This window comes from Lonchura striata, chromosome 1 (assembly GCF_050655825.1).
Source record: "Lonchura striata isolate lonStrDom1 chromosome 1, ASM5065582v1, whole genome shotgun sequence".
Classification (NCBI taxonomy): Eukaryota; Metazoa; Chordata; class Aves; order Passeriformes; family Estrildidae; genus Lonchura; species Lonchura striata.
Genome location: NC_140703.1, coordinates 79,410,974 through 79,425,160, shown reverse-complemented (window position 1 = coordinate 79,425,160; position 14,187 = coordinate 79,410,974). Strand labels below are relative to the sequence as shown.

General features: G+C 39.0%; 1 protein-coding gene across 11 annotated transcripts in view; it reads right to left on the bottom strand.

Moving 5' to 3' along the window:
* FARP1 (FERM, ARH/RhoGEF and pleckstrin domain protein 1) overlaps positions 1–14,187 on the bottom strand; it is a 200,425-nt gene that overhangs the window by 53,968 nt on the left and 132,270 nt on the right. For all 11 annotated transcript variants that reach the window (XM_021530281.3, XM_021530283.4, XM_021530284.3 and 8 more), the window contains 5 exons: positions 13,703–13,807; positions 9,097–9,139; positions 7,898–7,976; positions 5,405–5,502; positions 792–906 (listed from right to left, as the gene is read on the bottom strand). In XM_021530281.3, coding sequence (XP_021385956.2) covers positions 792–906; positions 5,405–5,502; positions 7,898–7,976; positions 9,097–9,139; positions 13,703–13,807 — 440 coding nt within the window. The remainder of the gene's footprint in view (positions 1–791; positions 907–5,404; positions 5,503–7,897; positions 7,977–9,096; positions 9,140–13,702; positions 13,808–14,187) is intronic.

The following is a 14,187-nucleotide window of genomic DNA, read 5'->3' as shown; positions in this document are numbered from 1 at the left end:
TTATTCATTGTAAAAGTGATTGTAATACCAAAATTAAGTAAAACAGAAGGCATGAAAACCTTACCATAAATGTTGTGAAGCCATAAGCATTACCACCATTAATTGTGATGAAATTATGCAAAACTTTGATTATTACTGCCATAGAAATCACTACCACTCACCTATTACTCAACTTAGCTCAAAATGAAACATCTTGAAGTGTTCTTGACAGCTAAAAAATACTTTTCAAAGCCTTATTGATACTTCTGTTCACTGTCTTCCTAGTATAAGTCTTTTTTCCAGACATAAGAATACCAATTTGCATAATCATCTTGGATTGTCTTCCCCCAAATTCATAATTCTGTAAGCACTCTGTGCTTTTCCTAAAACTATCACTAAACCCCTTCTTCAACCTATCTCAAAATACAGCGTGGAAAGGTTGAAAGGCAACATTCAGTGTCCTTGAAACCAAAGGACTACTGTCAGAAGTGCCTGACTGATCAGTTGTGATTTGCAATCATACCTGCATGCACAAAATCAGCAGTAAAGCATTCCGTATGAAATAGACTGTAAAATAACAGCATGCTTGAATGAATATTGAATCAACTGTGCTTTAAACATCTTGTTATGATGATGGGGAAAAGGCAGGAGTAACCTTCAGAAAGTTCATAGGCATTAACAGTTTTTGAGAAGCAACCTTTGAGGAAACTCAGAGGTCCAAAGCTCTTTTGTACTTCAGATCTAGCATATACTTACCATTACAACTACTCTACAGGAAAAGGAGGCCAATAACAAAATCAAAAAAGTCTTACATGTGGTTACGGTGAAATTCCATTATTTTGTCTTCTAGTGCTTCTTGATGAGGTATATACTTGTTCTTCGCTAAGTGTTCACGATCTATGGTTTCATCAAAATCCCCAATCTCAGCTGTGGAGAGTTTTAAGAGGAGTCTATTAAAGCACTATATTACATTTGAATAATCTGGTCAATCCAGAAGACCTGGATAGCTGGGAAGAGAAGCAAACAGTTCCTTGCAACCTGTGCCATGGTTTTACAATTCAGATTCCCACTACATTATCTTCCACATTCTCCTCTGTGTCAGTACTTGATATGTGAGAAGAAACCCTAGGATTTCTCCCATCTACCACAACTAAGTAAGTTGTTGGATGGCAGCTGAAGAGGTGAAGCCATCAATGCTACCTTGACTTGTGTGGGAGATAAGAGCAGGGGTAACAGGGAGGGCAGCACTAATTGAGCAGAACTCATCCATCTCTCTCACACTCTCTCATGGTGCTCAGGTGCCTCTCCATGAAGCAGCCAAGCACTAGTTTGCTCTCCAGGCTCATGTCCCACATGGTAACCTTTGAGAGAAAGTCAGAAAGATGGTTCTGTTTTCTTGTTTGAACACTAGTTTGTAATCCACCTCATGGGATTATGAAACATTTGTCTTCCTCTAATTCTGCAGCAGTTTGAGACACATTCTGTCTCCCTCCTCCTCAAAGCTGCTCCCATCTGCTGCAGTTATTCAACACTGTGTGCAACAGTATGGCACACCCACCTTCCATTTTGCAGTCCATTCAGTGAAATTCTCTTATTTTGGCAGGTGTGGGGGTGAGGGGTAGGCAATCTAAGTGTGGGTGCCAAATTACTATCTTGTTGCCTGCTATTCTTGGAATGTCTCTAAAAATCTTGTTATTAGTTCTTTTCACTGAACAAGCATAGCAGCTTCTGCCTGCAAACCTGATGGAGTAACAGCAACATTGCTGCAACAAAGGCTGCTACCTTGGTAACGTCAGGGAAATTAAAATACAGTGCCCTCAAATGAAATGCAAGATGCAGTCAGACACGTTGCACAGTTGACCCAGGGTATGACAGACCCACGCTCAGATACACCTGCTTCACCCTCGCCTCAGTGCTGACCATGCAAATGAACCCTTGATCCAGTTCTGTTCAAACTAAGTCTGTTCAGAAAAAGGAAAGGTTTAAGATCATATTTGTAACACTATATTTCTGACAAACTGGGATCAAATGTACTTTAAATGCACAGGGGAAGTAATAGCCTGTTCAGGCATTGAAAATGAGGGACCAAAGCATCTGTGAATGACAGAGCAGTAACTTTTTTGACCTAAACTGCCTGCAGATACATGATGACATTTTTTACTTTGAAGGTCAGAGGTGGAAAAGAGTTGAAAACTGAGACTGTCTGATTTAAACCCCCTCATTCACCCCATCTGCTCTCAATCATTCCTTAAAATGGCAGAAATACTACACAACCTTTGAGAATTTCCCTTTTTATATTGTCCTGTTTGTCCCCATCTCAGAAACAGCTCTCTGCTTCCAGTTGTACTCATCCCAGTCTCACAATTCTTCAAGGTCTGTTCTTAATCTGATCTCAAATAAATGGCAAATTTCTGTTCTTTAATGAAGCCATAAACCCACCTAAGTTTGCAACTCCTCAAATAACATGAGCCTGGGTTCTTCAAAATGCAGTTCAAAACCCCCATAGTCTGTGTACACACATGAACTTAACACAACTCCTGTAGGGCTTTCTTCAGAGTCAACAGTACAGAAGACACTTTCTTCAACTCTACACAATTTTTAAAATGTTCCCAGCATTTTTCAACTGCTAATCCTTTATCAAAATTGTCTTCCTGGCTTTCAAGTTACTTCTGAATTCGTTCTCTCTGACTTCATACTCAACAAGATTTTACTTACTCAACAAGCTTTAACTTACTGCCTTACTCTCCCCTTTTCCACCTTGAATAATTTTCTAATATCATTCCATCAAGAATGAGAGGAAGTTATACTGCAAATATCGTCAGCCTCACATGTAATTATTCTTTCAAATCTTTTCATGTGATTTAGCCAAAGACTTATTTACACTGCTGATGGTTTTTCTCTTACCTGGTGAGTGCATTACGCCAGACTGTATTATGCCTGCATTAGCATTTCTGGTGTGTCTAATGCTTTGTATTTCAGCTCTTTTCCTCTTACAACAGAATTATAGAATTGCTTCATTTGGAAAAGACCTCTAAAATCATCAAGTCAGTGCTAACCCAGCACTGCCAAGCCCACCAGTAACCATGTCCCTGAGTGCCACATCTACATGTCTTAAATACCTCCAGGGATGTTGACTCTACCACTTCCTGGGCAAGCCAATTCCAATGCTTGAATTTCTTACTTCCATTAAGAAATTTTTCCTAGTATCCAATCTAAAGCTTCCCAGGTAACTTGAAGCCATTTCCTATTGTCCTGTCACTTGTTACATGGGAGAAGCAGGTGACCCTCACCTGGCTTCAGCCTCCTGTCAGGCAATTGTAGAGAACAATAAGGCCCCCCCCAGTTCTCCTTTTTGACAGGCTAAACCACTTCATCTGCTCCTAATAAGACCTCTGCTCCAGAACATTACCCAGCTTCCTTGTCCTTGTCTAGACACACTCTAGCACCTGAGTGTCATTCTGAGGGAAACGGGACACAGGATTTAAGGTGTGGCCTCACCAGTGCTGAGTACAGGGGGACAGACAATGACAGCCCTAGTCCTGCTGGCCACACTATCCTTGATACAGGCCAGGGTGACACTGGCCTTCTTGGCAACCTGGGCACCTTGTGGCTCACGGTCAGTCCATCTTCGTACTTCACACACTCACTGTAGTGCACTGTTTGCAGTATCCAAGTGTCCTCTCACTTGTAACACTTCATACAAATAGTTTTAAATCAAATGCTTCTTAAAAAAAAAATCATTCTGTAATATAAATGCTAATTTAGCAGAAACCTATTTGCTGTCATATTGTGATTTTATGATAAGTAACAGTATATAACACTGACATAAACCTACATCCATAATATATGGGCCTCCTGGAATCAGATATTCCCCATGGAAACCACTCATTGGCACAGCATTAGTAAGACATACAATAACTAACCTGCATTCTCAATCTTTCCCTTTTAATACCATTACTCTTATCATCTGTTTACTCTGATTTTTATTGCACACAAATACATAATATTTATTTTGCTATTGAGAAATAAGCTAGAAACAAAATAAATAAAGACAACTATGCAGGTAAGATACACCTATAGACTCTTACCAGAGAAGTTTTTCATAGAAAAATGTTCATGAGACACAACATGGACAAATAAAAACTGCAAACTTCCAGCAGAGTTTTCTAGCAATCATAAAGCAATACTTCAGTGAAGAGAAACACATGCATTAGGGTGTCTGCTCGTCAAAATCTTTCTTTGGTGCACAGACACTTAGTAGGAAAACTCAGCCTCCTAGAATGCATTTTAGCAAATGAAATTCAATTTCCTCAAATGATCAAGATTTTTTTTATTGCCTGAGATTAAAGAAAGTTAGAACTAGCTTAACCGAGAAAAGAAATACAGCTGGATTGCTGGACACTGTAGCAGGAAAAAAAAGAGACAAAAACCTCACTAGTCAAGGATTTTAGTTTTTTAAGTCTGTGCTGCCAAAACACTCAGTTTTAAAATGGTATGAGGACTACAGAATTTCATAGAATTTTACTGCTACTCAGTCACACTGGTCAATAATGACCATAGCAAACAGAACCACAAAATACCTGCCCTTCCAATATGAATCTATGAGAAACTAGAACCCTAACACTCTAACAGACTATGACAAAGAATCATGAGATTCTTCTGCTCATCTCCAAAGAGCTTCAAATGTATTCATTGACTGTACTTACCATAAAACAGCATTACAGTGCACATACACAATATGGAATTGTACAAGGACCATGCAAAACAATGTCTATTACAACCATTACACTTGCTGCTAAGTGGTTTTTCCTAATGTTATTCTCAAGATGAGTATCCATAAAGTCTTGCAAGGCAAAACAGATACTGTCTTTCAAGTGATGTGGAAGCTAAAAGAAGCTCTGATGGCATAAACAAAATTAATGTATCATTCTACTGGACAGTGTTATTGTGCATAATTTGCAATTTAAAGAAAAGGACTTAAAATTCATTGTTTTCTTTTCTTCCCTATCAGTTTCCTCTTAGGACTGTGATTTAGTCTGGCATTCTAAGCATGTTTATTTACTACATTCTCTAGACAGCATACAGAGCTCCAGGAGTTTTAATATCCTACTGACATGATGCAAATTATAATAAAACAGGATTTCAGCAGAATTCAAGACGTTTGCCACTGCCCACAAAGTCTACTTTTTAAATAATCTTAGGCAGCCTATCAAATGTTTTGAAAATTCAAATCCAGTAAACAGAAACTCTTCTTTGTTTGAAACAGTAAATTATCTGTATTTGAATGCAACTTTACAGAACTACAATAAATTGTCAATATGGCTTAAACCTGCCTCAAGAGCATCTACAAACAGGTGACCCTGCAAAGCATGTCCAACCAATCATCCTGTTTATCCTTCTGGAAAGAAGAACAAAGGGAACTTACACTGTACTATATGTGAGATTAGGAGGGCAGTGCTGGTATCATTACATGTTAGCCTTCCCTGTGCCAGGTCCTGCTTCACTTGCAATGCAAATAGGTACCTGCAAAACAAAAGGGAACAAAGAGTTACACAAAGCAGGAGGGAAAGAGGGGAAAGTATCCCAACCTGCACGTTCCCTTCACATTTTGAAATCAGCAGAAGTGATCTGAATTACCGAAGTTTAGAGGGTAAATAAAACACAACAGATACTGCATTACTGCCATTAGAGCTGTACATGGTGGCTGCTTTGAAGAACCAAGATATCTATTTTTCTCTCTTCCTCCCTCCATTTGGAACCAGAGCAATGAGACATGACAGTGCTAGAAAACGTGACAGCTATTAAGTATTCAGCAAGAGATAATGCAGCTGCTTCTAACCATGAAGAAGTGACAGATAAACCAGTGATTTAGAGTTATCAGTTGGTTCTTGTAGAATACAAAGTGAATTCTAAACTTCCACCTTGGCACTCACTAGGGAATGAGACACAAAATCTTGATCAATCAACTCTATCTAGCTCTGATACCTTTGTGGCCTAATATCTGCACTGTCCATGTACCAGGCTTTTCTAACATTGCCTCCAAACCACTTCAGCCATGCAGGGCAATTCTACACTGCCAGCTTAAATGCAGAGAGAAGAGAATTCCAAGATATTATTTCATCATTTAAATTTCTTTTAGCTTTAACAGAAATTGGCTTAGTTCCAATCAGTATCCCATTTATCCCTCAAAAAAGAGCTAGCAATGGGAATTTTTCCTATAGCTGAAGTGGTGAGACACACCTTAACAAGCCTTCCAAAAATTGCAGCTCTTCTGGAGAACTCATATTAGGATCTCAATAATTTTAGTAAGACTAGATTTTAATAGATTTAGACAAAAGCTCTCATTTGAACAGTGAGTTTTTGAATGAGAAGATGTAGGTACACTAAAATGAAAAAGGCCAAGCTGATTTGAGGAGTATGGAAAATACTTTGTATGTACATACTGAAATAATACAGCAGATCTACATAACATCCTTCTGAAACCTGCAGACATATGTATACCCATACAAAATTCACCCTGTAGAGGAACATAGTACAAAAATGTTAGTCTCTTCCTCTTCAAGTGGTGAAGCAGTTCCCTGTGGATATGCTTTCACATCCTACACACTGCTGTGTATATATATTCAAGTTCCTTAGCATACATATTTGAAATCTAACAAAAAAAAAAAACCTCATTGGAATTAAGAGACACATCTCCAGGTACAGACGGAGATCACCAAAAATTAATTTTCAGTTCACATACTAAGAAACAGATATGCAGAGTATCTGTCCAGAAACAGAAATGTTTCGTTATTAACATCCTGTTGTGAGTTTTCATTCATCCCTTAATTTTTTTTTTTACTTTATTTTATTCTTTAGTCCTTACCAAGTAAATACTCCTTCTTCCTACCCACATTTCTACTTTTCTCTTTCCAGGCCATCAAGCAATATAAATTATTTATTTTTTTCAATTCCAATGCTCTATTGCCAAAATAAAACATGACAAACAGTGAACATCACAGAAGTGGACTTGTTCTTTATAATGCAAGTCATAAGGACACCAGAGCTCTTTGCAAAAGATGACTTTGTCTTTTGAGAAGACTGCAAATAAAAAGTAATAGTGAATAATCTGAATCAGAATGGAAAATGTAATTAAAAGCTAATAATATTGTAGACCAGAAAAAGAGTGAAAAGTTGCAATGAAAAAATACTGCAACAAAACAATGTTTCTGACCATAAATTAATAACCTGCTAGTGAGAAAAAATCTTAACAAGTCCCTCATACACATATTTACTCACAGAGAAACAGGAGTTTTTTTGCCAATACAGTGTGAAATTCAAAGCTTAAATGAAGCTTTTGAAATGCACTGAAAAGCATCTAAACATTAGTATTAAGGTACTCTGTCTGCATATGTATTTTTCTCTACATTCTTATTTTTCATTTTATTCCTTCTCATTTGCATTTCTCCATCTCCAAAGTCACACTTCCACCTATGCAAACCTTTGGCATTTGTGTTGGCTATAAGACAGGGTCCAGTGTTGCTGGAAATCAGCAATTCACACAAAACAGCTCTCTCCAAAATGAGGGCACAGTCACACCTGTCCCTTGGCAGAGTGGTACCCCAGGGCCCACACATGACTTGATCATGCCAAACAGAGAACTCTGTGGCCAGACTGACTTCTCTTGGGGTAAGTAAAGCTCTCCCAGGACTCCATATCCAGTGATGCAAAGGACTCCTGCACTTTGCAGAACCTCTTAGCACAGACTGCAGCTGAATCTTAGGGCCTGTTTTTTCAGGTGCATTCAAGGCTGGGACAAACAACACCAAGCTAAAAGTAAGAGGCAGTCATCAATCCTCACCCAGTCATCTCAAATTCCATTTTCTCCCCTCTTTCCATCAGAGATTTAACAAGAAGAAATAGTCACACAGCTACTCACCTTGTCAGTTCCTCCTGCAGCTGAGCATGGTCAGGTGGGAAAAATTTTACCACGAATTTTACAACAACGTGCTTCGGTCCTAGGGAAAATGTCAAAGGAAGTTAACAAACGTCAATAACACCCTGGCCAAATATGCACAATGATGTATAAGGGATGATTCATGTAACCTGCAGTGCATACAGACAAGCTAACCTCTTGTCCTTTGTTAGTATGCAGGATATTTGGAGATTTTCCAATAAAATTTACACACAATAAAAGATAACAGTAACATGGTTGAGGGTTACTCTGCCAAAATCAAGTATGTTTTTAGCAATTATATCAGCTGATCCAATAAAATATATGTGTATCTACTTCCTTTGCTTCAGAACAGAAGGGAGCTAAAACACACTCTACTTTTGAATTCCACTAACAAATTACTATTTCTGTCTTAAGAGCAGCACATTTGTTCCAATTCCTACAAGTACGACCAGTGACAAAAGGACCAATACACCCCCACCTTGAGAGAGGGAGAACTGCCAGAGCATACACTCAGACTCATATGACCAGGAAAGCACCTATCTGAATCTCAATGGCAAAGTTCCATAAATTAAGAACTTGGCTGATAGCTGACAGAGAAACAAAGTAATCAGAACCTTTCCTGTTCATTTCATTTCTACTCTTTCTAGAGATGGTGGCTATTTACAATTTCCTGTTCTTTCCTACCACCCACTGTAGCTTCCCCCATCCCAACTGTTTCCTCCTCCTCTTGGTCTCTGAACATCCCAGGTTCTGCAGCAATCTCCACACAGTGGTAATACATCTGCCAGCTCCTTCCCAGTAATAAAGTCTTCCTGTTGTTTTCTTTCTACTCTGATTCCTGCTACTACCAGTCAGCAATATATATTCCTTCAGTCCTTTTTTTACTGCACTCTTTTTTTCTACAAAGTTGTTCCCTACGTTGCCACCAACACCTCTTCCAGCAACTGAACAAACCCCAGCCTCCTGTGGGGTGGGGTCAGCCCATTCATATGCTCATGTGTCATATGCTCATGTGACATAACTTCACAGGTGCATCCTTTAAGGACAGGCCAGAAACCTAAAATAATTCCAGCAAAATTTACTGCAGAAGGTTGAGAATATAAATATTGCAACCGACAGACTCCTAATTTATTCAAGTACTCTCAGATGGAGGAAAGAAATGTCAACAAGGAAGTACTTACTTCTAATCTGTTTCATAACAGGCTTCAAAAGATCAAGCCACACCTGAAAACAAAAGAAGGTGGTGTTATCATATCTAAACAACCAGATGAGCATTTTTAATTGCAATACCTAGATTATCAATTAACTATTTTTTCCAATGTGGTCATTATGTTTTGCTTAATTATACAGGGTGGGTTTTCTCCCCAAAATTCTGGGAGATGCTCGGGAAACAGCACTGTGAATGGGCACAGCTTTCAAAGCAGTAGAGATTTGGAGAGCTGGGAAACAGTGAGGAAATCTCCCCCTCACTTGTCCCAGACACCAACAATCCCAGCACATGTGGTCAGGAGCCATTAATTTTGTGGAAAGAACAACTGAAATGAGGAGTTTAGGGAAAGAGAGACCTATATTGTCATTGAATTCCAACCCCACAATAATCTTGAGAAAAGGAAGTGGTGCTTGCCTTTGAGGCTGGGAATGCTGGACAAATGGAGAAATTACATGGCAGCTGCCTACTGGTATGGGGGACCCAACAGGAATCCCAGTATGAGCTCTGGCCATAGATGTGGAGCTCTGTTGCTGGGCTCCATAAAAGTGAAGAGCCTCCCTCCCACCACCTGCAGGAGGAATATCCTCTCAGATCACAGATGTGAAGCAGACAACAGCACAAGGCATGGGGGTGAGAAAGCTTACTTTTGAGATATAGAACATTTTCTCTTTTCTATAAACCTGGGAATTTCAGGCTCAGGCATTCTTAACTGGGGATAGGGTAACTTCTGCATGTAGTTCACTTGACAGCCCATTTTCCAGGATAGTGTGTGGGTCTTCCCCTCAGCTCCCGAAATGAAGCAGTGGGTGGAAATATAGTTTTGAGAGCCTATACCCTTGTCCTGCAGTCTCAAATTAGAAAGGCTGGGGCAAAATGTTACAGAATGCCACGGGACAATCACGCAGAAGGTAAAAGCCAGATGATTCACAGGGTCTAGAGACAGCTCAGAGTCCTCAGCTGGTAACTAATCATGCCCATGATTTATATTTTGTTATCTCACTAAATTGCTCAGGGCCTCCCTTGAAGACATCTGGAACTTAGGGAAGAACACCCTACAACCATCACAAAGGTTAAAGCCATTAAAAACAAATTAATCGAGTCTTCCTCCAGAAAAAGAATATGTATTAGAATTATTACTTCTTTGACCTTTAATAATTTTAGATTATGCAGAGACAGAAACATACTCAAAATATCAATTTCCCAAAATCACCTGAGAAGCCAGACAGAAGCAGGCCTGTATCACTGCTGTAACTGCTCCAATGCCATGTGCCATTTTTATTATTACTAATACAAGGGATTCCAGTTAGCAGAGACCTCACAGCCCTGCCCTTTCCCACACACTAATGTTACTCAATAGAATTCTTCTTATGTTTCTCAGTCTAGGAAAGTCTTTTTCTTTTGTTTCAGAGGTTAAAGATACTTGGGTTATCCAAGAACAGCAATACAGTTTTTATCACATGTTAAACTGGTCCTGACACACTTTGGCACTTGAATAACTTAAAACTGTTTTGTTTCAGAAAGTTCGCATGTACATAATCTGTAACAAAGGTCAGGGACTTTGCCAAGTTTAATGAGCGGGGGAAAAGACACTGTGAATATTAAATAGCCAATTTAGAAGATTATGAGAATAATGTATTTTACTTGTTGCAAAAAACAAACAAACAAAAAACCCCAAACAAACAAACCCACCAAATAAAAAAGCCCACAAAAAAAACCCTCTCTTCTCCCCAGAGATGGTTTATGGTACAACATGAGCACACAAGTGCACCATTCCTCTCTCTACTTTCCCAGCTATCCTACAAGCAAGTCATAACATCCTTGAACAGGCTGCTGGATACTGCAAATCCATATACTGAATGCATGTAGTGGGGTAAGAGAAAGGTGGGGCAAAACGACAATGTCACCACTACAGCCAAACCCAAGCAATCAAAACTTCTGCATCGTGCAGCTCCCACACCGTACCTAAACACCATCAATCTGAGACTGGTTTATAAACTGGACAGGAAAACTAATGCGAGGACTTAATCAAGATTAATGTTTTTCATTTTCCCCAGAACTACAAGGCTAGATTATTTATTTGTTAAACAAAGGCTGGCATTCCATGATGGTGACCAGATTTCAGCAGCTGGAGAATTGGGGCAGACATCAAATGTGATGAAACTCTGTGAAACCCCAGGCTTGGCGACAGTGCCTTGTTTTTCTCCTTGTCCCAGCAGGAAGTGGAGCACTCAGACCCTCCACAATCATCTCCCATGCAGATCTTGTCTGCTCCTAGCATGGCATGCTTGAATGTACACAGCTCCCAGGCAACTTGACATACCACTGTCAATATGTCAGATATGGGATCTGGAGCCTTGCATGTTGAAATAAACACAGCCAAATTGTGAATATACGACTTCACATACATACTATTACATCCAAACAAATATGCTCTAAATATTTATTTTTCCTTTTACATTTCACTCTACATTGGAAAAGCAACTCATTCTCTTCAAATGATATGAATATAAAATATGCATGTGTGTTTTATTTCGTAGACATTCCATTAACTGCAGAGTTTGTTACTTGCACAATGCTTGAGTTCTACATTATGGCCTTTGTGAAGCTCAGAAAATTTTAAATTCCATGGGGATGTTCACCTAAGTTCAATCATTTAAACTGGTTACAATAAGTTAAGTGTAAATAATACTCTCAGAGTGCTGCTCCACATTGAAACAACAATTCATAATCAAATCTTCTGCTTCAGTTTCTGTGAGTTACTTTTGGGTGGTTGAAGACATTAATTCCACTGAATTTCACCATTCTTGGGGCACAGCTGACTAGATATGGGCAAGGCTTGTGGAGTCCCCCGTTTTTCAGAAAAGAAGAGACTGGACCAATCAGCAAGAACATGGACTGGTGCTCTCAGATATTTGGCTAGTACTTCATTTTGCAAGTCTGGGGGCCAGCTGAATTACCATGGAAGCATTTTCCCTTCAGGTCAAATTGACACTGTGCTTCAGGGGTTTTGTCCACCTTCATCAGAGCTCTGCATCCCCCACTGTGATTGTCTGGACATACTTCCAGCCAGTCAATTCCTGCCATCATGAAGGCCTCAGGCAGCAGCAGCACCTCAATCTCTCCTGTGTTCTGCCTCAAGCAAATAAACCACTTTGTTTTCACACGACTGAAAACTGTTAGTTTACTTCAGGTCTCTGAGCAAAATGTAGACAGTCATCTATTTAAAACTTAATGACCTGTGAAGTAGAGAAGGTTGATCAAATGACCTTCTCTATTTTCTAGAAAACTAAAAGGCAATTGTATATACAAAAGATGTTAGGATTTGTTTCAGTTTTACATATATACATCAATAATGCCAGAATGCCATTATTAACACAGCTACATGGACCCTCTGCTGCAATGGCACTGTACAGTTGCACTGTTTAGAAAAGTTACATTAAGCTCTCAAGTTACCTCAAGTGTTAGCCAAAGGTATCTGGCAGAATGCTAACCCTTCTAGTGAACTGTGTTTTATGTAATTCCATCAGCACACTGTGAAGCAGATCCCTTCTAAAGATTGACAACCATTTAAAAAAGAATCCTGTTTAATTATAGTTAGTCTAGAACACTATGACCACTAGCATTCTGTTTTAATGTCTATTGTCTAATGTCTGTGCCTGCACTAAGGCAAGACAGACAAGATTCCTACTGTTCATTTCATCAAGAAATATTGTTCCTTATTAATATTTTACCTAGATGGAAAGAACACATTATTTTTTTATCAATTGCCTAAAATTATTTCTTTTAGGTCATCCAGGCTACTGGTGCAAAATTCACCTAACAGGCATGAAATCCAATGTAAATCAGAATGTACTGGCAAAGCAATCCAGATAACTAGCACACATACTAGTAGGTTACATGGTAAGTCTAGAATAAAACAAACTTCAAAAAGAAACTTGTTAAAGACTAAGAAGTCATCAGCCTATGGCTTTATCTGGTACATGATATGGGTAGTTCAGTGCCTGAATGTTGCCAGCAACTGACCTCAGATTCCTGAGTGTCAGGAGCAGGACACCTGCCTGGGCTACACAGCTCCCCAGAAAGCACTCCCATCAATTTTGAGGGGGGGGGGGGGGGGGTCTTGGATTTGCTCTGGTTTTTTTTAACCTTTTAATATTTTATCTATCTCTTTTCTTACCCCATAAAGTTTTTCATGAACTCTGTCACAATCATTGTAACTTTTCCATCAGCAGAGAAAGTTTATTTCTGCACTCCAAATCAAGCAGGACCATAAAATCAAGAGTTGAGGCTCTGTAACAGTCCAGCCTTTGGCTTCTGTACAGCAACTTAGAAAAACAAAACACTTCCACAAGTTGTGTCTGAATGAGCCATTACTTTCAATGTAAATGAAATTCGACAGGAACAATCAGGTTTTACAAACATTTCTTCAACTCCACTAGGCAAGAACAATTCTTTTTTAGAAGTTCTTTCCCTTTTGAAGACTGAGGATTAAATGTATCTTACAAGTAAGGAGCAGAAGGAGAGAAAACAGTGTGCATGCAGATGAAAACCAGCGGAAAATGAATACTTTTACATACCATCATCTTTTTATGATCTGGAAATTCAAGGCCAAAATAGTCGCCTTCAACAAGGTTGAGGTGGTTGCAAACAGCATCATGCAAAACTTTCCCTGGAGCTCTTTGCTGTAAGAAGAAAACGAAGCCTAGGGTTACAAAGATGCTTTTAATTAGTGGCAGAAAAATTATTATGCTAAGAAATTATTCAGCAAACAACACTGCCAAAACTGTTTACAAAAATCAGTGGATATTACAACCATAGCCACAGGGCAGTTGACAATAATTATGCTAGTTTTAAAGCTAAAGACTATATCTATCCATCCATCCATCCATGCATGGCAGCTTGGAATTAATCTTTTTTTATTTTTATTTTTTGAAGGAAAAATACTGTGAAATAGAAGAGGGGGGCTTGGGATATATTCTTATGTCTACCAAGGCTAATTTCTGATGTGAATTTTTATTTTATCCCATGGCCCTTCAAGTGATGTCACTGTGTACAACACAGT